Raw genomic sequence first — 27,067 nt, 5'->3', positions numbered from 1 at the left:
AAAAGGCTCAGAGGAGTTAGGGATTTAGATCAAGTCTCGACCAATTCACTTACTTGAGCTTGTTTTCCCATCTTTATTACATGCCAAGGGGATGAACTCGCTGCTCAGGGCAGACAAGAGGGAAAGAAGAGCTGCAGGGACAGGATCGGGGCACTGGTTTGGCCAGCAAGCATAGGGCCCCCCATTGCCCATGCACGTTTTATACACCTCTCTTTTCAGAGGCATCTCAGGTGTCCAACAGCATGGTGAGCAAGCCAGGCTCGGGAGCAGCCCCCGGCCCCCATGGCGGCCCCCAGAGCCAGTGTGGGCAGATGGGCCCCGGTGGCATAAGCAGGCTACTCTGTGAAGCTGTTTTGGCAGGAAAAGAAGATGTGAGCAACAGCATCTGTTACCAGCCCCCAAGGAGACAGAGGGAGCCTTCACCAGCTACAGCTCAGGAGGAGAGGGAGGAGCTCGCAGTACACCGCCCCGCAGCCACCATGCCCCCTGCCTTCTGCCATGTCCCCTGCTTTCTCGTTTGCTGGCACCATTTTATAAAGAAATCACACCAATTTTGTCCTGATGAAAAGTTGCTGGATCAGCAAAATGGAGCCAGTTAGCTATTCAGGAACCAGCCAAGCAAGGGCCAGGTGCAAGTTGCCCCCCACCCCTGCACACCTACGGCAGGTGCCTTTCCAAATCCAACAGTAAGGCCAGTTCCCAGCTTCAATGTCAAAACCGTTGTGAGAAAGTGCTATGTTGTCTCAAAAACGCCTGTCTGCTCAGAGGGCTGCAACCGCTGCCCCATTTCACATGGGAGATTTAATGAACAGCAAATGGCAACTGCCTCTTTGGGCCTGGTATGGGTTCAGACCATTGGACATGAGCTTGAAAGGCCTCCTAGTCCTCTGATGGCCCCTGAAGGCCTTTGTCCCTTACGCTGCCTAGCATTAAAACAGTACAAAAGGGAGCCAGTGAAGCTACTTTCAGTTCGTCCTTCATAGCAGCAGGACACTACGGCCTTTACCTTTTAAAAGCAAAGATAGGTTTCAGGTGAATGTGAGGGAAAGGACTACTTGAGCCCGAAGACTGAGCAGCGTTTTAGGGGGAGGCAGGTCTTCCAGCACACACAGCTGCAACTAGGCTGGGGAAAACTCATAGGACACTGGTGACACCATCTCATTCCCACTCAGTTGTTCATCTGCAGACAGCCACGCTTCAGAAGGGAGAGCGATCCCAATCAGTTTTCCAGTGCTCTCTGGTAAATGGTTTTCAGGTGGTACAACCGCATCTGACAGCAGCCCAGTGCTTTGTCTTTCCGAGGAAGACCTCTGCATTCCCTTCCCTCCCCTTTTCCGCTCCCCCCTTACAAAGGAAGAGGGAGACCATCCAGGAGACAAGAAATCACACATACAGCAAGGGTGATTGCTATTTTAAGAACGTACTTTATACAAAATAACCAATTCATATGGAAATAAAATCTACAGACCTCCAAGGATCAAGCTTTTAAAAAAGTTCTTTAAAAAAATTACCCAACACACAGTATTAAACTAACTATTGAGGTAACTGTCGCTCTTGGGGAACAAAGGTAATCAGCAGACCAAGACAAAATATACACAATATAAAAATAAATAGCATTCCCCTTTCCAGTATTGACCAGGAAAGTTCACACAACTTTGCAGCAGCAGCAGGAGAGAGAAGAGGATCCCTGACACTGTGCTCTACGGGATGGGGAGGGAGGCAGGGGCTACGGCCAGGGCTCCCGGGAGGAGGCTGGCGGCGGCGTGTGGTACTTCAGCCCCATCGCGGAGAGGAGCCCTATAGGGAGCAACTCCAGCGGGAGCTGTTTTTGCACTGAAAAATTCAGGCCATCAAATCATCAAATTCGACTTTTCCTTTACATGAGCGCTGAATGGCACGGGCAGTCCACCAGCTCTGCTGCTAACTGGGCTGAAGACAAGCAACATCAGCCCTCGAGCGCAACGTCCCACCACCCAACAAAACGCCACAGTGCAGAGCCCCGCGCAGGTCCAACTCCCCCCATGGAAAGATGCAGGCAGGGTTTTGTTTTCACAGCTTGGTGCGGGAGGTCTCTGCTGCAGCATCAGCTCGCTGGCCTGTTGCCCTGGGCTCGTTGCAATCAGATAGTTGCAATCAGTTGACTGAGGCTAGGCTTTCACCCGCGTGGCCGCTAGACTCCCTCCCCACCCAACAACAAAAAACACAGCAACAAAAGAGCAGCCTGACCCCAAAAGAGAAAGGCTCTGTTTTCTCCTTATGCCCCCGACAGACAGATTACATTCTTTACAAACTTACAATAATACAAAAAAAACTCAACATCACCCAACTTCAGAAAAATGGATGTAGTGGCGTAGGCTCTCAAGCTACCTCCCCCATCAACGGCAAGTCAAACAGCAGTGGGTTGCTCTCCTCCCCCAAACACACAAAATTAGCGACGTACCTACCCCTTGCTCGACAGCAAGGCACTCCAGCACCAGGCACCCCTCTTCCATGTGCTCTGCTCTGAACCCAGGCTACGGACAAGGTCTGGCTCTTATCAACACACTTGCTTCCCTTTCTACCTTCCCGAAACACAGAACAAGTACCAGGTCTCTCCTGGCTACCTAAATCAACATATCAGCTGCTGGGAGAGCAGAAGCATGGCATAGTTGCACAGTTAAAACGCAGGGCCACAGCAAGTACCGTGCTTCCCACTCAAACTAGAGAGCCCCACAGCGTGTTTTACAACCACCCTCTCCCTGAAACTATAAAGGAAGGACAAAGTTGCACTGCTGCACATTATTATTGCTGAGAAAAATCAGTGTTCATCGATCTATCAAGAAAGAGCGATAACAGCTTTCAGGGTTGTACGCAGCACATATTTAACCTAAGCTGCCTTGGAGGTAGATGCACCGAGATCATGTGCCACAGCACTAGCACGGTAACGCTGTGCAGGGGCCAGGAGTGAGCCTTGTGCTGGCAGAGGGACAGGCATCGCCGCTCCAGGGTGGCAGACCCAGGGGCACACAGGACAGCACTGGTTAGCCATTGAGGACATCTTAATTTCACGAGGAGAGTAACATGTTCTCCCCATCCTCTTTCTACACGCATACGTAGAGGAGACAGCTGGCAAGTTCAACCTTTGGCCCTTCGGCTCATGTGGGCAGTGAGATTTCACCTCTGCATTTGACGGCAACTGACTGCAGCAAATCAAGCAGAGAGAAAGAAACTTGAAAATCAGGAAGCAAGGAAAGGGAAAACGTTGGTGCACGACACAAAAGGGAGCCCTTCCAGATTAAAAGTGGAGGCCCAAGCTCCTGTAGCCGTCTGCCTGCCTTCAGAAAGGGAGATCACTGCCCTGACATACTAAACAATGTTTGAATGCACTAGGTGCCTGCATGCCTCTCACCGATTTGAAGGCCAGAAGGGTCTGTAATGGCCATCTGGTCTAACCTTGTCCATAACAAGGGAATTTTGCCCACAGAGTCAGTTCCACCTTTATTTGAAAGATATTCCAATTACTACCCTTCTGCTAGCGAGCCACGTGTTTCAAAATAAAAAGGGCAAAGGACAGAGGGACTTGCTAGAACTGGTGACGATCCCAGGTAATCCTCAGACCCAATTAATCCTTCATCCTCTCTTCCACTGACGAATTTAGCTCTTGCTCTCTCCCGGATGCACTGTTCTTTTCTCTTTGACATCCACATTTCAAAAACAGGAAGACCTTTGCCAAAAGAAATCTAGGCCACTCTTGCAGAATAAGGAGAAAAAAACCTAAGTCGACACAAGGCCAGCAGTGTTAACTACAAAACACTCCACGGTTTCTCAAATACTGCATGTGAGAACAGCAGAGGCAGGACAGGTAACTGTCAAAGGGGTTTCAGCATCACACAGCTTGTTACACCTGTGCTTTTAAGGTATACTTGGATGCTATTTCCCAGTTTCAAATACAGACACCCTGTCCTGGCTTTCCTTGCTCTAGGGGTGGACTGAGCTTTGCTCTTGTCATCCAATAGCTCCTATTCAGAGACAGCTGGAAATGGATCTCCCTCCTCTCCTCCCAGCTCTTTTTCAGAGCAGTGGCCTGGAGACGGAGGTGGGCAGTGGCGAGTGAAAACCAGAATACTTAGTTCATTATGTGCTGGTTAAAAGCATTTTCCTTCCGCATGGGCGGCAGGGGTCCTGCCAAGCCAGAATGTGCTTTACCCCCATCTGTATGTTAAACAGGTACAGATGGGGAAAGGCTGGAAGGTCAACGTTTGAGATGCTTTCTCGGTTACAATAAGCACACGCTCTTAAAGGTTGTCACATGGTCTGCAGCTGCAACACTACTTTCATAGCCTGCTATCTCAAACTCGGCCTTACAGAAAGGATACAGCACTCACACACCTGCTGTTCAACCACTAGCACCAGACTTAAAGCAAAACAGGAATTCTGCAAGAACACCTTCTCTACCACCAAATGCACTGCAGTTAAAACTTTTTAATGGGGTAGCTCTTATTAAAAACAGACCCCGTTGCATCATTGCTATGCAATGAGAGGAACCGGTGGCAACTACACCGTTATGGAGTCTCCTGTTTTCTCCAAGCTACCCCTTGGGCTGGCGGTTCCTTGTCACTTAGTTGAGCACCTTCTCCAAAACTCCACAATGCATATCACAACACCAAGGCGTCTCCTCAGAAAACAAAAGCAGAACAAAGCTGACAAGAACAAAGCAATAACCCTGGCTGATCATAGAGATGTGCAGAAGACTGACTGAGATAAGTAGAGGAGAAAAATGAAGGTTGTTGTCTAACTATATTTTCATTTTAAGTGGAGAAGCGTTGGGGTGTAAAGAGAGAGAAGCTGCAGGAAAAGTGCCTCAGTCAGCAGAATGAGAGACAGCCTCCGTGACTAGCTTTCAGATAAGACTTTGAGAAGCTGATAGTTCTCCAAGACCCTGAGAAACCACACTTACAAAAATACACGCCAGAGATTTGTTTCAGAAAGTCTGCATGGGAAGGGCATTTGGCAGATCAGAAAGGATTAGAAGCTGTTCCAAGAAAAGTGTCTTCATATAGTTTAAAGTCACAAATCAAACAGTTGGGCCTTGAAACTTCAAATTTACTTTCCTCTTTCGTCCTCTTCATTGCAGACTGGTGTCTTGGATTGCTACTGAGTGGTTTGGTGGCTAACACCATGGAATTTATAAACTCCACGCTCCTGCCGGACACAGCTAAAAATCACTGTGAAGCCTCAGTTACTGGCCTTCTCAAAATACTTGGCTGAATTGCCAGGCCCTGTAGTGCTTATGATGCCCAACGCTACGAGAGTCCCATGGGAAGCTGATACAATGGCATTTATAATGACAATCCAGCATCTAGGGAGCTTGCAAACACACTATATACCACTTACAAAGGAGGAGGCAGTAGGGAGAACAAGCAGCTAAAAAGCCAGAGTAGGGCACAAAGCTTTTCTGAGAACATGAGAAACTTTTAGCATGCTTAAGCATGGACAGAATCTTATTTGTTCTACGTATTATATAGTCCTGTTCAACATGAAATCTGTAAAATTATAGCAAAACACATTCTCCATATAGGAAAAAGTAACAGCTACAAGAAATTTCCCAAGTCACTAGTTCACTATGCTTTCTGAAGAAGCACCAACTGGTTATATACTATATTACAACAATGCCGGGGGATGACAGGGAGGGGTTCCAATCACGGAGTGCAGAATTTCTCTGTACTCAGTTAAAACGTTACTTAAGATAGGGACAGAAGTCTTGACGATCAAGAGCCAAGATATTTTAAAATGCAGCTATGTTTTTCCTGCACTGTATAACAACCCATGGGAAAAGCACCACTCTGTACATACAGAGCTGCCATCTTACTCTCTTCTAAATCTCTCCTTAAACCTGTCTCTGTCACAGTATCTACAGATCAGTCCTGCACAGCATGGATTGGAAATCCATGAGCTGTAAAATTCAGTTTTTCTGCTTCTCTCTGTGCCTTTCTGTTGGCGCTCCATCTCAGTGACCCGTTCCCAGGCACTGTGAGCTCCCACTGTGAGGGGCAGGAATTTCTATGATTTGTTCAGATTGTACCTTGTGAGATGGAGCTCTTGCTTCTTGGGGGATTCCTAGATAGCATTGTTTAAAAAAAAAAAAAAGGCAAGTGTTTTTGAACAAAGCATTTGAAAATCTGGAAACTCTGAGCTAAGATTCCACAAGCAGCAACTCCTATCCCTATAGCCCAGCCGTAGTTCCCCCTACCCTATATTAGTACTTTTCTGATATAAATCATGTGTCCTCACAATACAGCTTGTTAGTCACTGTAATGAGAATTACTAACTACATCAAAAGTCATCCACCCAGAAACCCTCCCAGGAGGAGTCAGCCTCACTAGTCTGCGTTTTGTCTACCATCTACAAGTCAAAACCTTCTCCCAAATTTCCATTACGTCAAATAAAGGATATCTTCACCTCTCAACTCCGTATAGGATCCTCAGGATATCTATCACTATCTGGCACTCCACTACCCTCTCTTGGCCGACCACCAGCAATTCTTGCCTTTCTTACTCCTCCCCTGTTTTGATCTGGGGTTGATACTCATCCAGATACCATGACCATTAGAACCAAGGGCCAGTTCCAGACGAAGACCAAGAGTGCTGCAGCTTGTTTTTTTTTTTAGCTTCTAAAACTTCCCATTCCACAAAGTTCACAATAAGCTGAAAGGCACTTCAAATATTTGGGTAACTGTCTGTGATACAGAAGAGACAGGCTGATGTACGGCAGGGGTTGTTTGCAGAATCTACGTTCGTATTTCCAGAATTTCAAATACCTTGCTACAGGTTATATTTTACATTTCCTCTGTTTTTAAGCATGCTTTAAAAACAGAAGTAACTGTTTTCTCTTTTGTCCCAGGTTTGTTATCCTGAATAGCAAATATATTTGCACAGTCTTTAATAAATACCTATTACTGTTTCAGTACCTCCATTCATTGAATGGCACTAAAAACTATATTCAGACCTGCACTTCCTGGTGGCTGAGGCGCTTCTGAAAACCCACTGCCAGCCAGCAGGCCAGCTAAAGACCCTCAGACCTGGGATGAATTCAAACAAGCCATAGCCTTGTTCCTGGCTACAGAGAGCCATTACCTGCCTCTCATTCCAAGGACAACCTTCCAGATTATGTATTCTAGTCTATACCTATCCATCAGTGACAGCTGCTCCATGTTTGGTAAACATAAATGTAAAACAACAACAAAAAAAAAAGCGCCTCCCTTTAGCAATTTAATAGAATCTCTAATTAGGTATTTTAAGCAATTCACATTATATTGAAGTCTTCCTCGGAGGAGGAACCAGCTAACCCAGGCGCTCCCTGGACTAAACAGAGAGCAGCTATAGTTCACAGGCTGACTGCAAGGAAAATTGAACTGATAAACAGTTGTGGGAACAGCAAGTTGTTGTTTAACTCCTCTTAGGCTTGGAAAATGCCTTGGCCCTAACCCAGCTCATCAGAACCAAAAGTACGGTAGTAACAGAGCAGTAAGGCTCATTGGTAAGACTGGCACTGACATGATAGACCTTTCTCATCCTGACTATTTCAAGAAAGAATATTCCTCATCTTTTAGGCTTTTTGTGTTTCCAAAAGTTTGTGACAGAAGGAGTAATGGCCTAATCAGATGCTATGTGCAATTTGCTCAGCTTTGCCTATGTATGGTACATCTACACAGCGGGACAAAGGTGCGTGCTAGCCCACTCTAGCTAGTACGGATGATGGCACCAGTCAAGACAACAAAGCAGCTAGAAAAATTATCTGGAAACCTGGAGATGAAGCTCCTTGTTGGCAGCACAGACTAAATAGGATGTTGCTGTGTCCTCGTCTCTGCTGCCACTTGTGCCAACAGGCGCACAGTTTGGCTGGCACATCAGCCCATCCTCCTTTTCCTGCACCACTGTCCCTCTAGTCCAACCTGCAGCTGACACTGGAGCTGTGGCCCTGACAGATCTTGCTGCCTAGTCTTGCAGTGGAGCAACTTCCTCTTGTTTTACCCCAGACTCTGTCCCCAAGAACAGTCAGCTGTGCTTGCTTTTTAGCTTTAGGATGGGGATAAACATCTGTAGATGAGATTTCTACTGAACCCAATGGTCAAAACTACATTTGAACTTCAGTCTCTGGCTAGGAACGTGAATGCAGGGCTTCCCAGTTGCGGTATCGCTGGTGGGGAAAGTACCTTCGCACTGGGTATAGCCCGTGAAGGAAGCTGCTGCTAGCACTGTAGTACTTGCTGCCACAGTATCAATAATAATAAATGTGTTCGGTGAACCCACAGCCTTGTGCACTCAACTCAAGCACACAGCCCTCTCCTCGCTGCACATGCCGAGCCATTGCGCCTTTCCTTTTGATCTCAAAGCAACACTTCCTGATTCACTCATAACTTGCAAACACCAAAGCCAACACCATGGGCCAACAGATGGCTTGCACAAACAAACAACTCTCCCCAAGCAGCTTCACATTCCTGTTCCACATGCAAACTAGAGTTGGTGGGAATCCAGGGGTACTTTATGCTCCACTGCTGCTAAGCAGGGAATAGAGCCAATCGACAGTGAAAGAAAAATGGGACTCAGCTCCCCACCTAAGGCAGCAAGGGATTACAGATTTGCACAGCATTTGTTCTTCTACAGGTAGGTACTGCTCCACAACCTAGCTGTCCTGGTTTCACCTAAAGAAGTCAAAGATGACCAATTATACCATTTTCTGGTTTCTAGAGCATAAATTACTGCTATCAGAAAGGCAGGGAGAGGGGTTCTGTACTAGCAGAAGGGACAATGCCATGAGTGTCCTGTCCTGGTTTCAATTCCTGGTCCTGGTTTCCTTGTTCCCCCATGATGACAGGAGCTGGAAGTGCACTCAGGCCCTGGATCCAGGGGGCAGAGGTGGGGGTGAGGGGGGAAAGGGGGAAGAAGAGAAGAGAAAGAGGAGGACACATCAAGAGGAGGACATCTGAGCAACTCCTGCTATTCAAACAAAGAACTACCAGGTTATGTCTCAGTTGCAGAGGATGGGAAGGAGGACAGCAAGTTGTCACCACACATTCCCTCACCTCTTCCCGCTCCCCCCTATCCTGAAAGATTTCAGTGTGACATGATTGTAAACAGTTAAGGATTCCTCCAGTGCTAAGCCCACTACAAGCTGGGCCCACCCCCTCCCCCATTATGTACAATACATTCACCAACAACAGAAATTTATTTAAAAAGGCAACAGGTTAAATTCTGTAAACTGGATCCAGCTCCAAAACACACACGTTAATACTACAAGTAAAATTCCATCATCGTCCTCTTCCACCCTGAAAAAATATACCTGAGTTTAGCAGTCAATGAAAGTTTCAAACCCCACCCCCACCCTCCCCACCCAAAAAAATCCCTCAAACCCTGAACGAGACGCAGTCTCCAGGCATGGAAAGCCACCAGTTTCGGATGCTTCCCCCTCGGTGGCGAGCCAGCTGCTTGGCTGGCTGGGGGCCCAGCACCACTCCAGGTTTCTGACGCAAAAGCCATTGCGGCACCATGTTCCACGGCTCCAGGAAGCTACGTGCTGCTTGGGTGAGGGGAGGGTGGGAGGAAGGCCTCTGCCCTTCCTCCTCCCTGTCCAAATCACGTGTGGCTTTCATCTTATTGAGGGTCTTCCTTCCGTGGACTAGCTCTGGAAGAGGAAGAACAAGAGTTGGAGAGTTTTACAGGCAGTTTTATAATGAAACAGCCTCATGATTTCATGTAACTTGTTCAAAGCTAGCAATATTTCTCAGCCCAGGCTATGCTTTATAGTCAGCTATGACAACAGAGACATCCCCAATTCCCACTACATAACAGTGGGTTCACTTCCCAGCTTTTTCAAATGCTTCCCACTCTTAGCAAATACTTCACTCCTTTAAACGATGGAGCGAGAAAAGGACGGCATCTGAACCCTGTTCTCTTCGGTGGCCCTTACTTGATCCAGAGGCAACGCTGATGGTTTTTGTGGTGTCAGCTCTTCCCGGGACATGGTTGCTGTAGGCATCTTCGGGAAGGGAACTTGAGCCTGATGCATTTGCATTCTGGAGCCAGGTTGAACGGAGAGAGAATTTTAGCACATAAACATCAAGAATAAATCCCACCTACTCAGCTGAACGCAGGTCATTTACATACAAGCATGCATTTCTTCTTTCTGGCTTTCCCTCAAAACACAAACTTTAAGTCCATACCCCTCTCCTCCAACAGACGACTTAGTTGTAAGCCAAGTCTCCCGAATACTGGAAGAGGGGAATTCCTTTATTTCCTTTTTCTCCACACCTCCCTTACAAGGTAACAAATTACTGTTCAAGTCATGTTGCAACTATGACAAAACAGTAACAGTAGCAGCATATTTATATAACCTGAACACGGAATTTTTGGAATAGTAGAATTTTCCACTTAGGAATAAAATGTGATATGCAAAATCTCAGCGAGAATTAATTTGCTTTGAGGGAAATTTGAAATAGAGAAGAGCAGCAGAGGAAGAGGAAGGGAACAAGGAGGCGACATTAAAACGACTGGAGTCGGCAACAGGAGGCTAACTTCCACTTGAGTTAGCTACTCTGCTCCAATTTGAAAAAGATGCAATGAAATTCTTGCAGAACAGTAAGAGCTCATTTGCTTAGGAGATGTGCAACACTGGACAACACATTAAGAAAATACTGTCAGATAAAACAAAACTGTGGTACAGGTATGGACTGGACAGGCTAACAGGTCTCCATGACTGCTAATGTTGTTTGTTTTAAAAAGCTGCAATGAGACTCTCCAGCTTGTGGAAAGGTCTAAGAGAGTCCTTTTTACTTCAAGGGCCTATGAGTAACCTGTTCGCCTTTCAATAGCACCTGCCAGCTCCTCCCATTTCAAGTCTGGGCCTTTCAAGGATATCCAACACTTCTTGTCACCGTGGTATCACCTCCCCTCCCACCTCACCTTCTTGCCAAAAACACATTCTTACCCCGATGATCTATACAAGTCCTGGGGTGGCCCCCCCATGCCACCTCCACTGCCTCTCTGCTCCATCAGCAAGGCCTGAAAGTGACCTATGTTCTCCTCTCGGCAGCGGTACAGGGGTCCCTCTTGAGAGAGGCCATTGGCCTGCCCAGGGGCTGGGTGATGAGACAGGTGAGCGTTCACGGGTGATCCGTATGTCCTGGGCTGGAAATGACTGGCCGGATGCCGGGATGCATAAGGAGAGCCAGTTTGTAGCATTACCCCATGGGGAGGGAAAGCCGACGGGCCAAATCCCATGCCCGAACCCAGGGGTGGTGGGGGAGCTCCGTAGAGGAACTCTCCTGCTGCCACCGAGCTTTGCCTCTTCGTGGCTGCATTGTGGTTGTCCAAATCAAGGAACTCTTTGGGGCTCTCCGGCCTTTCCTGGGATTCTTCGGACTTCTCATCTTCAGGCCCCAGATCCTGCCCGTCACTTGGAGAAACCTCTTTGGCACTCGCTACGTCCATGCGGTTTGGAGAAGCCAGGCCAGCGCTCAGTGCCTCACAGCCCTGCAAGCTGCTCATGTTCCCCCGGTCGGAGAAAGGAGGTCTGGCCAGAGGCGGGTGAGTGGGTGGGTGCCCACTGGGACTGGCCTGGGGATGAAGAGGCCTCTGCCAGTCCGAGTAGCCTTGTGGACAGGCGTAGTACGGTGGTCTCTGGTAGTGGTGGTAGGAAGGCTGAGGCTGGGGCTGGTAGGGGTATGGCATGCTCTGGGGGGGGCGGTACCGGGGGAAGACGCCAGGATGGGTGTTGCTTGGCTGGAAGCCCCGTGATGAAAAATGCTGCGGATGAGACACCGGTGGCGGCTTCCCACCCATCACAGGGCTGAACCCTTGCAGGCCTGGGTTGATGTGGTAACGCGCGGCTGAATTTGGGTATTCCAAACCGGGCATGTAGAGAGGGTGGAACTGGTTTGGGGCGGCCCCCATGGAGCCTGTGTCCATGCCGGGGAGGCCGGTGCTCTGCCCCATACAAGGCACGGTTGCGTCGGGCAAAGCCTTCCCCCCACTGCAGAGGGGCTTCTCCAGCAGGTTGGCGGCTAGCCCCTTCCCCTCTGTGCTGCCTGAAGGCCCTTCGCCCACAGCCCCGTTCTCGGGCATGGGCCCCCCTCTCTCAGAGGTGGGCATGAGATCCCTCACGCAGCCCTGGGCACCTGGGCCAGCGTAGGCGCTCTCGGCCGGCCACGCACTCTTGCTCTGCGCTGCCTTCAGGTCGTTTTTCGCTCCGGAGCCGTCTCCTTCCCCATCCGGGGGCAAGGTGCGCCGGGTGCACTCCATGGGCAGCGGGGGCTTGGGATGAGGTAGGAGTTTGGCGTAGGCCCCGTCGGGAATGCCGATGCACTGAGCCTTCTCGTCCAAGCTGGTGGGCGGCTCCACTGGAAAGAGAGAGGGAAAATGTTGCTTTTGGGTCTAATTTTGGAAAGCAGCCCTCCCTGCCCAACATACATGCATTACTCACGCTCACCCAAAGCAAATTTGCCAAAGAGTAATTCCTGCTAATTTAACCAGATGTACCAAAATAACCTCACAATATCTACTTCCAGGAGGATGGACAGCAGCCTCTGTCATTCTGGGTCTCTTTAACATCCTCTTTGCTGCTGGCCCCAGCAAAAATTTGCTGGGCAGCACGGTCTGACAAATCCCTAACATTCAGATGGAGAAAGCATCCCACGTTCTTAACTGCGTAAAAATGGAAGAGAAAGAGAGTGATTTTCTAAAATCAGAAAGCTGTTTTCACCAAAGAGCAGGTAAGTACTGCAAAGTCTCCAATAACCCGTCCTCTACTCAATCTTCTCTACAGGGCAGTCAGGGCAAGGCACTAGACAACTGCTAGGCAGATTCTGCGGGGTTGTGGCCTCCCTCCCACTTCCGACATTAAAATCTTTCTTTCAGAGATCTTTTAACGGTTCTGAAAAGTGTTTTTGCAAAGTCAGGCAACCTTTAATAGCTTGTTCTTTTAAAACTCTTAAAATTGCTCATAAGGTTGCAGCTCCCCTGAAAAGATGGCACATATGGACTGAATCCATAGGATTGCCTTAAGATACAGACCCACAATGGTTTGCAATCCACCAGTAAATCGCGCCTCCACCAGACCAACACTGCGCACGTGGGTTTGGTCTGACACAGGGGTGCGCAGAGACTGCCTAATGGTGACACAGAGTGGGGAGAGACCACAGGATCCCCATAAGAGTGAGCTAACAAGCGGAGCTAAAAACAGCTTGATTTCAGGCTGCGTTGCCCCTTCTGGTCCACAAACCCTGCCTACCCACAGATTGGGCAAAAGCACTACCACATACCAAGATACTACAAAGCCCATCACAGCCATATTTCTACCAGCTGTGATTTGGAGATGCGGCTACTCTGCCCTGTAATCACTCAGAGACCTCCCCCAGTCTCTGCTCTATATCTAGTGCAGTTAAATGATAATGAGTTTTAAGCAACACCACACAAGGAAAGAGTTTCCTCTTAGTGCAAGAGGCACAAGGGATTGATCAAAAACCTTGTATCTTTTATCTCTAGTTTACCAGCTAGAATTAATGAAAAAACCTTTTTTTGATCTCTAGGGTTTTTTGATCTCTATTCTAGGTTTGTTTTATTTAAGGTTTTTTTGATCTCTAGTTTTCCAGCTAGAATGAATGAAATTCAACTAGAAAGAAACTTGTGGTGGCACATATGACACACTGCCATCCCATCTAAACTGACATGGCTGTTCAGTGGGTTTTTGGCACTCCTCTTTCTTGAGGATTTTGAGATGTTAAGCTCATGAGGCACATGTGCATTTCAGAAGAGAAGCCATACTGACATATACCAGAAGAACTGTATTTAAACCATTTATTCACATGTCTTCTCTCCTTACCTAACTCTTTGCAGATTCAATTTTTATATTAACTCCAAATGAACTCTAGAAGCATTACAGACTATGCTTTGCATTTGCCCCCAGTGGCAGACTGATACCTGCCAGCTATAACTGGGACAAAAAAGACCTTTGGCAGGTTAATGTTGGTGCCCTGGCAGTCAAACAAAAAAAGTCTTAGAAAAATCCTAAGCGATGGCTGAAGCAGAAAATATATTCCAGTTCAGATTTTAAAAAAACAAAACAAAACAGGCATGCCTAAGAACTATGCGTCCACAACTATTTAATCAAGAATTTAACTCTTTTCTAAAACTAAACTTGTTTTGTTGCTGAGCCTCATCCAGTGTTTAAAACGCAGTCAGGTAAGTCTGAAAGTCAGGGCATATATTTCACTTCTCTAGCAGTGCAAGTCCAAATAAAGTCACGTTTGCAGAGAAAGCTTTTGCGTATCTGCAACACCACTAAGTCTGGGACCCTAAGAGTTTAGAGGCCAAGAGCAGGAATGTTTTCCCCAACAAAACTGGTCGGGGGGTGCTCCCAGCCCTGTGGTGCAGCTCCTCAGTCCCCAAGGCGCACGTGTGGCTGTTTGTGAGGTGCTGCTGTACGCACAACAAACAAGCGCAAGACAGCGCGAGGATTCAGGGAGCTGCATCCGCTGTTCAGATCCTGAATGGATCTTGGTAGCAGCGGGAACAAGAGAAGCCTCTTGATGGCTTCCAGCCAACGCCTCTCTCCAGAAAGAGGCAATCAGTGGGCAGAAGGTCCACCAGAGCATGGGAAAACATGGTGCCATAAAGCAGGGCGAGTAACAGATATGCGAGAGCAACAATGGTGAGGCGGGTAACACACATGGGCAGGGAAAGTGCAAAGCTACAGGCAGGGGCTGCCTGCCCTGGCAGATGAGCTCAGCTTGCGAGGAGTTACCTTGGTTGATCTCCGGCTCCATGGTCTGACCAGTCTGCTCCTGCGAGCTCCCGTTCCCCACGATGGATTTCGGGGGCTGCACGCTGGCAGACGCCACGTGAGCCAGTTGCGGAAAGGGGCCAGGGAGGTGCGGGGGGGGTGGCTGGCGAGGGTGGTAAGGCACACCCGGCGGGCACACGCGGGATGACAACTGCTGCATAGCAATCATCTCTGGACTGTCCATCATGGAGTCCCCACCCTGGCACCCTCTTTGAACCTGAGGTGGCCCCCCAAACAGAGAGGCTGGCGGCTGTGGCATCCGCTGGCTGGTGGCTTTCCCAGGTGGTCTGATATATCCTGAGGGAGGAACCCCATGAGGTAGGAAATTTGATTGCTCAGTCCACTGGCTGGGAGGCAGAGGTGGCCTTATGGCCCGGGGGTCCATCATATGACCCAGGGCGCGAGGCTGCAGAGAGGGCCCCGGTCCCAGGGGGGGTTTCTCCTCAGGCCCCAGGGTGCCCTGGCTGGCAGCGCCATGGCCATGGCTGCCGTTCCACAGCGCTGGGTGTGCACGGTTCAGGTACTTGTAGGGCCTGTACATGTGGCCCGGGGGAACCTCTGGGCTCTCCGGCGGCCGCATGGGAGGCCCGTTGTGCCTCGGAGGAAGAAATCCCTGCTGGAATTGCACCGGCGGGTACACGGCTTCAGGCGGGGGGCCGCTCATCCGCCCGAGCTGCAGGGCTCCGGGCCGGGGGCCGAGGCCAGCGACGTGCGTCGGTCCCGCACACACCTGCTTCTCAGGGGTAGCCAACCTGTGCCCTCGGTGTTCGTTCAGTCCCACAGCTGGCTGCGGTGGCGGGAGAGACAGAAAGAGAGCGAGTTGTAGTGAGAGCTGCCACACTGCAAGAGTCACAGGAAGAAACAGGAAAGGACTGCTAGGTGCCAACAGCTCATATTCCTAGGAGAAGTGATGCCACCGGTGTGGTCTCTTATGAAAAAAGACCATGGCATTTCTGAAAGCTTTTACCTGCATGGCAAAGTGCTGGTGCTGCTGAACCGGATCTCCAGGATGGGGTTCTGGGACTCGTGGCGAGCCGTACAATTTAGTTGGATCTGATCCGCGCAGAGGGCCAAATGTCCCTGGCACAGCTGGTCTCTGCGGGTGGTGTGGGGAGGAGAAACAAAGCCGTTTGTGCGACACAACGAAGCAACAGAGCAGCTACGTGTAAGGGGAAACTAGGACTGAAGGAACCTCACAGAAAAGCAGACAGGCTTTTTGGAGATACCATGATAAACCCGGGGGCTTTCCTATGACACGGACACAGCTCCCTACCAAAGAGTCACCCTCACTCACATCCCAGCTACATGTCCCTGCACTCAGGCCTCAATACATTTACCTCTCACCTAACTAGTTGGAAACAAGCAAGAAGATTGGAGAGGGTAGCAGTTAGCTCCAAGGAAAGGAGAAGATCACAAGAGTACAGATTCATCAGGAAGTGAGCAGAGCGAGGGGGGAACATGCTGAATTTCTTTCAAAATATTTATTAGCTCCACCTCTCCTGCTGGCTCCCACTATTTGCATCACAAGAGCTGCTTTAATCATTTTGTTCAACTTCCACCTAAAAAAAAAGTGAGTAGCTTGGATCTCGGAGGAGCAGCTGATACAGCATGCCACACGTCACTGACGCCAGACGTCACTGGTTAAATGGAAAAGACAGTAAAGGATGGGTGAGGAACAGTCCGTAGGGCAGGCAGAACAGGTGGCACTCAGAGAAGAAATGTCAGGCTAAACAGAGGTCACTACGGCAGTCCTGGGTGGCCTTGTGTTTAGTTTTGTTTACTGCTTTTATAAATACTCCAAGCACGAAGAGCAATAGCACACAGATGGCACAAAGTTACCAGGCAGCCGTAAACAATTGAGACAAAAGATGACTGTCATGTTCAGCATCATAAAACGGAGGTTAAAAGAGGGAAAGTTACTGCTTTACAGGCCTAATGGGATAACTCACCAAGGAGAGAGAAAAGGTGGGGGACAGAGCCGGCCCAGGCATGCGTAGGTTCGTGCTGGCCACGCAAAAAGTTAGAAGACCATTCCTAACTGGTGAGGCATCAATCTGGAACAGCCTCCCACTACAAAAGCAGCTACTTTTCTATCCCCAGCTACTCTTAAGATGGAATATATTCTTTCCAGTCCTCTGTTCCCCCAGAAACTTACATGGAGACCTGGGGAGACTGAGTTGAATCTGTTTAAATCTAAGTTAAGTTCTAGAAACCATAGCTTTGGCTCTCAATCACTAGGGAAAGACTCTTGTCATACAGTGGGGCATTCTACAGGAGACAGTTTTATTCTCTTTTACCTCCTTCCATGTGCCTGACTGGTGCAAAACAGCAGAAACTACTCCTTACCATCTGACCGGGATGTGGCACAGGGCTAGGCATGCCGCCGTACTGCAGTGGCCGAGGGAAACCTCGCCCGTTGGAAGGGCCCACTTCCCGAGGAGGCTGCATTGGGTTGCCACTTGGATCCTCTGCAGAGGAGGAGGAGAAGGAGGAGGAGGAGGAGGAAGAGGAAGACGAGGAGGAAGCAGGAGCCCTGGAAGTAGCTCGATACGGCGGGGGTTTCCCTCCATTTTCCAGGCGTTGCTGCCTCTTGCCTGGTCCCTCTGAGTCTCGTGACCGAGTCCAAACGCTGCCAGTGCTAGAGCGGCCAGTTCTGCGGCTCCTCTTCTCCCGCCTCCCATCCTCTCTGATCCAAAACTCCTCATCTGTGTCTCCATCTTCCCCAGGGAAGTGTTTCATCATTGCTCGGTGGAAACATCTCTCCAAGTTGTAAGCCATCTTCGTATACTCTGCAGTCAAAAAAAACCCAGCAATATCAGGGACAGAGCCTTACAGAGAGGAACAATTACACTACATCAGACTTTCCTTATTTCTAATGGTCTACGTTCTGATAAAATATCTTCCGCTCCTACAAATTTATTTGAGGAAGGCTTTTGTTCATAACTAGTCCACTTTCACTTATGTTCTTAAGCTCAATAAGCAACACAGCATCAGATCTGGTCAGTAACGCCACGGGAGGAGAGGCGCATAGGCATGACAAAATAGCATTACTGGCCTGATTTGCACAGTCAGCGTTAACCTAGTGTTCCAGAATAGTGCCAAGATGTACACTATGACAAACACCACCTCTGTTTGCAGGGATGCATGACCCGCACAGTTAGCCAGCAGAGAGCTGGGAGAAGAAATGTTAATTTCCAGCAATGCTATTTGATTACAGTCAGGGGCTTTTCTTGAACTGCTTCAAACCTCCACTGTATGCTACAGAATGGAAACATCAACAAAGAGATTTCTCTATGTACAGTTTCTAAAGCACTTGCTGAACTTGACACAAAAGCTAGTACCAATACCAGTGCCCCCAATGTGTCATTTCCACAGGACTGTTCTGCTCAGAGAGGCTCACACCTTTCACTGAAGTGGACAGGATGGAAAAGACAGGTGAGAGGCATTAATGACAAGGGCTTGAAGCAAATTTGTTGTTTCCACTGAACTAACTCAGAAGATCCTCAAAGAACAGAGCTCTCCCTGTGGCAGTGCTGGAATGCTTTTGCTTGGGGCCCACACTGAGAAGCTGGGTTGCTCTAACTACCTTTCCTTTCAGGATGGTGCTGGTGAGATACAGCCTGCAGTGATGACCCACCATCTGGGAACTGATTTCTTACCTAAGCAATATGCAAAATTTTAATTGGTATAGCAATTAAATCAGCGTTTCCCATTAACAGACTCATGCTGTTCATCCAATAGCCAAGGAAACTAAACCCCACGTTTTCCATCCAAATGGCTACATGCCTGGTGCATTCCTCACTTTTTTTGCGGTATTCAAAAAAATTGGGGCTAACCAGACTCCTATGCTCCACAAAGTCTGTGTTACTCGGATATTATGAGACAAAGGAGCGCACAGACACACGAAAGCACACAAAGGAACAAGCTCACAAAGGAACAGACTTCCCTCTCTTTGCACCTTCTGCCTTCACCACCTATCACCATGGGGGTCCACTAACATGCCAGGCCCCAATTCGGCATGACAACTGTACTAAAAACCTGGCTGAAACCCCAGGTCTTATTAACTAAGGAGCTTCTATTCTCTCCTCCTGCCTCCCACAAATACCCTGAAAGAGAATAAGCACAAGTCAAGTACTGGTGAGTAGTGCTCACTTTCAGTCAGCACTGCAAACAGATGAACTTATCATCTTAGCACTCTTACCACTGCCTTCACCGTTGTACTTTAGACAGTTCCTGAACATGGTCTTCATATCGCCCACAAATTCCTCCTTGGTGCAGTACTGACCTCCATTCAACTTCTTCTCCATGCTGGAGATGTCCATGGGGGCCTGAAACACAATAAAAACTCTTTTCAGTTACAGCAAGAGTAGAGCTGCTCATAAAGTTGCATATATTATTAGCTTCCCCACAGAAAGTGATGGTGAGCAGAGCCTGCTCTCATGATACGCAGCCTCTCACTTTGCATTTCCAAGACTCGTAAGGCCAGAACGTACTACTGGAGTCGTGCAATTTGACTGTGAGGGTAACACAGTCCACAAAACGTCAAAACACTACCCAAACAGCTGCATCCCAGGCAACAAAGAACACCAGCCAAGCTGGCTGGACCACTTCCCCTACCTTAATGATCTGGTAGTAGTTTGGAGCATACGATTCATCGACGGGCTCCAAGAAGGGCCAGGAGTCCTTGTGAGCCTTTACCACATCTAGAACTGGCAGTAACAAAAGAAAGGTGAATTGTTACACACTGATGCCCAGGGAATTATTTTACTTTGAAAGAGTCAGACAAAGCAGAAAGCTGGGGTAGGAGAACTAACCTTTGTACATAGCTGTGAACTCATCATCTAGTTCAAAGCTGTAATGAGAAGTGCAACAGTGAATATGCAGACTTAGGACATTTAAGACATGTCTCTCTTACCTCACCTTCTCTACCACCCCATACAGAGTGCAAATAATGTTAAAAAGGCCTTACCACAAACACTCCTCTAGTGCTGACCAAATGCCAGTGTTTCTCAGCTTGCTCCAACCTCTCTTCTACCTCATTCATTTGAGTGACCACACTCATCTCTGCCCCTACCCGCTACACAGACTTCAGCATATGGGCGTGCTGCATATCCAGCTGCATACTCACAGGTCCTTGGTCCTTCGCTCCTCCCTGGTCGGGGAACTGGGATCCAAGTGGGAAAGCTCTGGGGGAAGCTCCTTCCCCTGTGCCAGCAGCCAGGCCCGCTCTTCACGAAGCTTCCTCCTCCTGGCTCGTTCTGCAGTAGGAAGGGAGACAGCTGAGAAAGTGGTTCAACGCTCCTTGTCAGCAATATCTTGCAGGGAAAAAACTACGGCAGCTCCTGTAACTGTCAAGAACTCCAGTGAAATGCTCTCATCCTTCCAGCAAAAGTAGCAACAGCAAAGAAACAGGAGCTGAGAATACAGTGCACAATAAACATGCCTCTTCACTTTCCCTTGACCTTACCATCAGCAATTTTGGAGCACTACTGTGATACAGCTGCTCCTAGCCAGCTTCCAGACAAATTCCTGCCCATGGTGCGGTACAAAGAGAGACATTCAAGGCATAGGCCTAGGCAGAGATCAGCGGTATGAAAACAGTTGGCTTGTTAAGCTACCGCCCTTCAGCTGCTTGCCTCTACTCCCGCACTGTCAAAAGGGCATAAGCTCTCCTCAGTCAGGTCAACTCAAGGCAGCTGGCTTTGCACTGAAGTGGATGAGGAGCAGTGTGGAGGGAAGGGTGAAGTACTTCTACCAGATGGGTGGAAATGAGTAACTGGGGTCATTAATATTCACTGTCACTATGGTTAGCTTTGGAAAGATTGCTCAGGTGGACCTTCACGGCCAGCAGCCAGAGGGAGCAAGTTGCCACCCCAGAGGGCCACTGGGACAGCTCTGGTTTAAGAGGTGAGAGACGGGAAGAAGCAACGCTAGTATTATAACCCGTGGTTTGCAAACAGACAGCTGGCTAACAGATTGCTTCATAATAGAAAGTTTATGGGCTCTTATGAACCTCATTTCCTTTTTTTATAGGAAATCTGAATTCATTTGAATTGCTAAACACCTGCCATTGTACCAACTTTCTGTTGAAGTAGAATTCTGCAGAAATACAGCTCAAGAGGAGAGATGTCATAAGAGTTATACCCCAGAAAACAGACCCCATCCAGAATAAAAGATAGATGGGGGAAGACTTGGTTGTAACCCTCTAACAGGGGTTACATCTCAGAAGAATGCCAAAGATTCAAGAGGCAATTGGAGGAAGATTATATTAACGCTCTCTCTTGCTCTGTCAGTCAAAAGCAAGCTGGGGCAGCAAGCTGGGGCAGGGTGGAGAAGGGCAAGAAATCTGGGAATGGGCATCTCCAAAATGTCCCAACCTGTAGGCTTTTATAGGCTTTACTCACACATGAGAGTCACAGCTCACATAAGCTCTCTGCTTCTAAAGGCTTCCACGCTTTTTCTGTAGATACTGAGAAAAACACAGACACTCCTTCCTTGCAGAGGAGTTGACGGCCACACCTTGTGCCCAGCCACAAAGAGAATGGATTTTTATTCTGGGAAGGAGCCAGTGATGTTGCAATAATACACTGACGTGGCCACCAGTAGCACCACTGCAAATCATAGTTTGACTCCACAAATAATTCCTTCCTCCTAAAGCATGCTCTGACAAGATGACAGATATTATTCAGGAATAGCTACAGGGTGGGTATTTCCAGAATGGTCCATGGCCAGATATATCAGACTGGTAAGAGAAAGTCCAAATTTTTCCTTTACAGGACTCTGGGTAGCACTGAAGCTGGGAGAAAAGGACTCACATCTAAGCTGGCTCACAGCATCTCTCAGCATCTACTACAACATTTAATGATGAGAAGTCCAACACAAAACTGCAGCTAGCAGTTATTATTAAGGTCAGTCCAAGCACAATTCAATACTGCATGCTTCTTTGCTAGAATTAGCATCATTTAGACGACACTTTTATAGATTGCTATGTGAGAAGCTGAGAAAAACATGCAGCAACGATTTGGGCAGCAAAAGACAAACCTCATGGCAACAGCAATCAAGTATGACGACGTAGATTTTAGAAAATCAGATGCTCAGCAGGCGTTGATGACTTGGGTAAACTGACAGGAACTGGGAAGTGCTACCACGTTACCAAGCTGGAGCTCAGTTAGGATTAATGGCAGGTCCCTCTACCACCGCAAGTAATTAATATGTCATGTTAAGATCACAACTGGCAGAGCTCACTGCCATGTGGGCCTAGGTTGAGCCCTACCCATTAGCTTTTAAAAGCTAACCAAAGCCCTAAAAAGTACCACAAACAGCTGGAAAGTCATACATGTGAGAAGTAATGTTACAGTAGCATTTGGGAAGAGAACTGGAAAACTCTAACCTGCTGTTCTGGTAGAAATCTAGAAAGCTGCTTTATCTCATAAATTCAGGAAAGTACAGATGGGCCCAGCAGGAGGCTCACTACCTGGGGCGTGCACTGGAGTGGGGGGAAGTGAAATCCCAGACTGAAAAGAGGAACATGATCTAAAAACAGACATACAGTCCAAAAGTAAGAAGCAGGTGAAGCGCTGACAAAGTCTTATCAGAGAGCACAAATATTTCACTCTGTGTTTCACATCCCCCCTCTACAGAATGCCTTACAAAATTAATGTTAAACCCAAAAAAGACCACAAAATACAAGAAAAATCTTTGTTACCCTAAAACTTCTATCTGTGGATGTCCAGTTTTAACAAGTCTGAACCTAGTAAAACAAATGACTTCATTTTCAAATCACTCTCTGTCCATCAGGAGAACTGCCACCAAAGTAAACACTAATGGAGGATATGTTTGACAACAAGGCAAGATGGTTAAGAAGCCAAAGTTTTACCTGGATAGTTGCTGTTTCTAGGGATGAAAAATACTGCAGTCATTTAACTAAGGAAGCCAGCCATTTCAGTAAACTTTCTAAACAGCTTTTGCACCAGGTTAAAAGCAGATTTCTCTTGACTGAGCCTAAATTGACTGTCGACAAGTTTAAACTAAACTGAAATAAACTGTTCAAACCAAAATAAAAGCATCTCTGCCAAGAACAGCACTAACGTATGCTAAATTGGCTTAGAACAGAATACTCCAGTCCCGTGCCAGTTTTTTGGATGTCTCTGGTGCAGTTGCATCAGATGATGAGGTGACTGTATTTACCCAGAAATGGACATTGCTGATACCAAAACAACACCTGAGCAACTCTGAATACTAGGTTTACCTTTGCAGCTCCTCTGGAACGTTGAGATTAATTTTGTCTATACACATGGAGAGCTAAAGCACAGAGAATATGCAATTTGCCAAGGTGAAACAGATATCTGTAGCAGATCTAGAAGCCAAATAATTCCGAGTTTAAAGCACTCAATTAGCCAGGACTGGCAACCAGAAATAGATGAAGGCCAAGCAAGTAATTGGATTTTCTAAAGGTTAGAAAGGTAAGCAGGTAATAGAAACTGTTCTTAGATAAAATCTATTCTGCTACCAAACATCTGGTAGCAGACTGTGTTGTCTTGGAAAGTTTACGGGGTTTGCACGAACTTCATTTTTTTCTTTTCTGATTCTTTATTCACTTAAGGATTCACAGCACTGAAACCACCACGCGTTACCAGAACAGTTTTCTGAAGACGTTCAGCATTTCCCTGGAACTGCAGCAAGCCAGTCAGCTACTGTGGCAAAAACAGCAGATAAAGGAATCCCTGTATGGGAGGCTGATGGAGACAAGGTGGTCAGGAACAAGCCTGCTCTTTGATACCAGCACCTACAGGTACTGGCTGAATGCCTGGTGCCAGTGTGTCAATATGACATATTAAACACAACAGGAAGGTTTCTTGCGCAACAGCTTAACTTAGCGTTCAATTTCAAAACAACAAAAACAAGACCAAAGCCTGAAGCTGCCACCTTCCTGTGCTCTAGTTAGCCTGGTCTCCTTATCCCTAGTTCTCTATCCGATGAGGTCAGTAGCACTACGAAAACACTGCTCTTGTGGCTCCTGTACTGTCTCCTTCCCTTTCGCCCCAAAGGGAATCCTTCTTTCCTCGTATATTAGGCCAAAAGGATCAAATGCTATTCAGCATGAGCAAAGCCAACTAAACCTGCACACAGGGAAATCCATGAGGACCCAAGTGGGGCGAGAGAGAAGGTATGGGAGCTGAGGGACAACGTGAATAGCATGAGAAAAATAAAGCTATGGAAAGGGAGAAAACAGATATGATTTGAGGAAGAAGACGCAGCTGAAGTGCACACTGCAGAACAGCCACCAACACTGAGGAAGACGGACAAGGGAAAAGAAACGACACTCAGGCCAGCAAGGCCAACTTATCTGACTAAGTCCAAGAAAAGATATTCTCATTAGCATGTCTGGCAGGAGAGGAACACAAATGGCAGATCTTAATTTGAGATCTCAGGCTTGGCTTTGAAGACTCCCACCTCTGGTTCAACACTGGCTGCACGTACCTTCCACTGCTTTGACCTTCTCTTCCATCTCTCTCTTTCTCTCCTCCTTCAGCAGCTGTTCTTGCTCTCTTTTTTGCACTGCTATAAGGATTTGGCGCTCCTCCTCTTCCTCCCTGCGCCTTTGCTTCTCCATCGAATTGAGCACATTTGGGTTTACCTGTAACAAAAAGGTGCACAAAGAACTGTAATGCTTTGGCTTACTGAAGTCTGAGCAGAGGCACGGTTACTTTGAAGATGTATTAAAACATAGCTACAATGAATGGCTGAAAAAAGAAAAAAGACTTGTACATATGAGTTCTCAGATGAAAAAGCAACATGTAAAGGAAAATTATTTGTGAAGCTGTGAAACCCTATTGATCCAGGGACAAAAGAAGGAGAACTGATTAGTTAGACAAACTGCCACCCTGCCAGGAACGTACCATGTGGATTTTCCTTCCGGGTAAAGGAACCTGGAGGTTGACACTCCTGTACAACCCCTATATGCCTTCCAGCCACTTGAGTCCTGAGTGTTGACAAGAAAGGACTACCCTGCCAAACCTGGCTCGGCTATAAAACACAGAGCACTTAGGATAGGAAAAGAGACTGGTACAGCCTTAAGTCAAGGTATCATTTGGAGTGTTTTCTTTTCCTATTCAAAATAAGGCCTACCATATTTTCATGTTCTAATCTCTCCTGAACTGGCTCTTGCTCCTTTGTTTGGAGGGTTTTCCTGCTGGGTCCCCTGACCCGTTTTCTCCTTCCAGTATGCCTGGTTCTTTATTGCCCCACTTCCTTACCTCCCTACCGCCAGCAGTCTGTAAGTGTGTGTTTGATCCCACTTAGACCGCAGACTTCCCAGACCAGGAATCGCCTGCTCCTATTTCTCCAATAAATTGCAAGGTATGTATATGGTACTGTGGAATTACCTTTATTAGCTTAATTTAATTATAAGACAAATGAATCAGTCATTTGTCAGCCACTCCCACCTCTTTGACTTCTGCAAGATCAAGGTATGTGTGCATCTTATCAGCAGGGAATATCGACCAGAAAAGAACAATGTGTCTATAGTTTTCTCCACCTCCATTTTCAGGGAATAACCAGCAACCACCACTTAGGCAAAAGGCATTTCCTGAGGATTAGCAATCAGCTGGGGTCCCTTGGCTGCTGCTTAGACCATCAACTTCCCCAGGCCCGTTATTAATCCCCAGAAAAAATCTGGCATCACGATTACTATTTCGTCCTTGTTTCATTGCCTAGGAGTGGAACCTCAGGGTGTTTTGATAAACGCCCAGAAATGTTGTCTGGTTTTACAGTACGTTCACTCCCCCTCCGCCTCCCCTTCTCCCCCACAGCACTGCCCATTTCCTACCACAGCTCTCCAGGGACCAACACCACGTATCATCTGCCTGCCTCCAGCAGCAACAATACGTTAGGAGAATTATTCTTCAACCACCAACAGGTAGAGAGAAGAGCCCAAGAGAGCTATGGGATTCTTCACAACACTAGGACCATATCTTGCACTTAGGGACGGACCGGGCTGCAGAAACACCTATTTTGCATTCACCTTTCTAGGCAAACCCATAGCATGATCTCACCACAAGGAAACTCTGCCTATGCTCTTTTCCTTTTTAAATCTTTGCCAAATATTAGTACTTCACACTTCCACTGCTTCCCTAGGTTAACCATTCTGGGAGTCCACACTCCTCTAGGTCAGTCAGCTTCTCCTCACCTTCGGTCTAAAGTTAATTTTCTTCCCCTCATTCCATCCAATTATTCCTAGTTACGCTCTTCTGGGCCACCATAAATTCTCCTCCTCTTCAGTCACATTCCAGTGTTTACGGGCTTCCTCAGACACTTAAACAAAACTCCCGTGTTTGTGTAATTAGGCTAAATGTTTCCTTATAAAGCGATCCTTCCAGCTCCCTAATCATTCAGTTGCCTTTCTCAGGTCTTGCCTCCAACTGATCAATATCCAAATACCAGGATGCGCAGGACTGAAAACAAGTATGCCAAGTACAAGAGGTCAAGAGCTTACAGAACTGGATTGTACATTTTTGGTTTTGATTCCTTCAATATCCCTTTCTCATTTTGCTCTACCATCCTACTTTCTACTCAGGCACTCCAGACATCATCCTTTCAGGCCTGACTCTGACCATCAGGCAGTTTCCCCCAACTTTCTTGTCCAACCTTTAAATTACAATAGGAACCAAAAAATGTTAGGTTCTACAGCAAGTAGGAAGAGGAAAAGGTAAGCAGGAACCAGCCATCAGAAGTTGGCATATCACAGATTTTATTTATGATGTGACCATCAGCCTTTCAACTCTCCAGGCAGTAGATCTAAGCCAGACTGTGGTGCCACACTATTTTCTGCAAACGTTGGGGCGCCGGTAAGACCTGTTTTCTTGGTTCATACAACCTCCACCGTTCACAGCCTAAGGAAACGTGAACGCAACATCCAAGTGTCAGTGCTCGCTCCAGGAGCTCTCCAAGCCTACTGGGTGCACTGAAATGGGATAATAGAGAACCCAGGGCATGTCCCAAATCAATTCACCACACATAGAGCAGTGACAGAGCAATGAGACAGCTCTAAAGCAAAGGAGAGACAGTCATCCTAGCACATCTAGCAAGAGAAGAACATGAAAAAAAGAAACCACATTCTCAGTGTATGCCCACGACAGAACTGCATTTGCTCCCTGCAGCACTTGCAGGGCAGTGCTGGGATGATTCTTCAAGACACTCGAGATGCAGAAATGGCCTGATGTGCAGAGCGATCTAGTGCCTGCTGTCTCCCCTG

At 47.6% G+C, this 27,067-nt stretch overlaps 1 protein-coding gene across 1 annotated transcript in view; it reads right to left on the bottom strand.

The window, feature by feature from the left end:
• Positions 1–1,407: 1,407 nt before the first annotated feature.
• CECR2 (CECR2 histone acetyl-lysine reader) overlaps positions 1,408–27,067 on the bottom strand; it is a 106,861-nt gene continuing 81,201 nt past the window's right edge. The window contains exons 9-19 of the mRNA XM_068947608.1: positions 24,295–24,451; positions 19,943–20,072; positions 19,629–19,666; positions 19,432–19,523; positions 19,016–19,142; positions 17,161–17,603; positions 15,782–15,910; positions 14,776–15,601; positions 10,963–12,373; positions 9,946–10,051; positions 1,408–9,660 (exon numbers count right to left, since the gene is read on the bottom strand). Coding sequence (XP_068803709.1) covers positions 9,655–9,660; positions 9,946–10,051; positions 10,963–12,373; positions 14,776–15,601; positions 15,782–15,910; positions 17,161–17,603; positions 19,016–19,142; positions 19,432–19,523; positions 19,629–19,666; positions 19,943–20,072; positions 24,295–24,451 — 3,465 coding nt within the window. The 3' untranslated portion in view covers positions 1,408–9,654. The remainder of the gene's footprint in view (positions 9,661–9,945; positions 10,052–10,962; positions 12,374–14,775; positions 15,602–15,781; positions 15,911–17,160; positions 17,604–19,015; positions 19,143–19,431; positions 19,524–19,628; positions 19,667–19,942; positions 20,073–24,294; positions 24,452–27,067) is intronic.

This window comes from Struthio camelus, chromosome 1 (assembly GCF_040807025.1).
Source record: "Struthio camelus isolate bStrCam1 chromosome 1, bStrCam1.hap1, whole genome shotgun sequence".
NCBI classification, from domain to species: Eukaryota; Metazoa; Chordata; class Aves; order Struthioniformes; family Struthionidae; genus Struthio; species Struthio camelus.
This window is presented reverse-complemented; position numbering and strand designations above follow the sequence as displayed.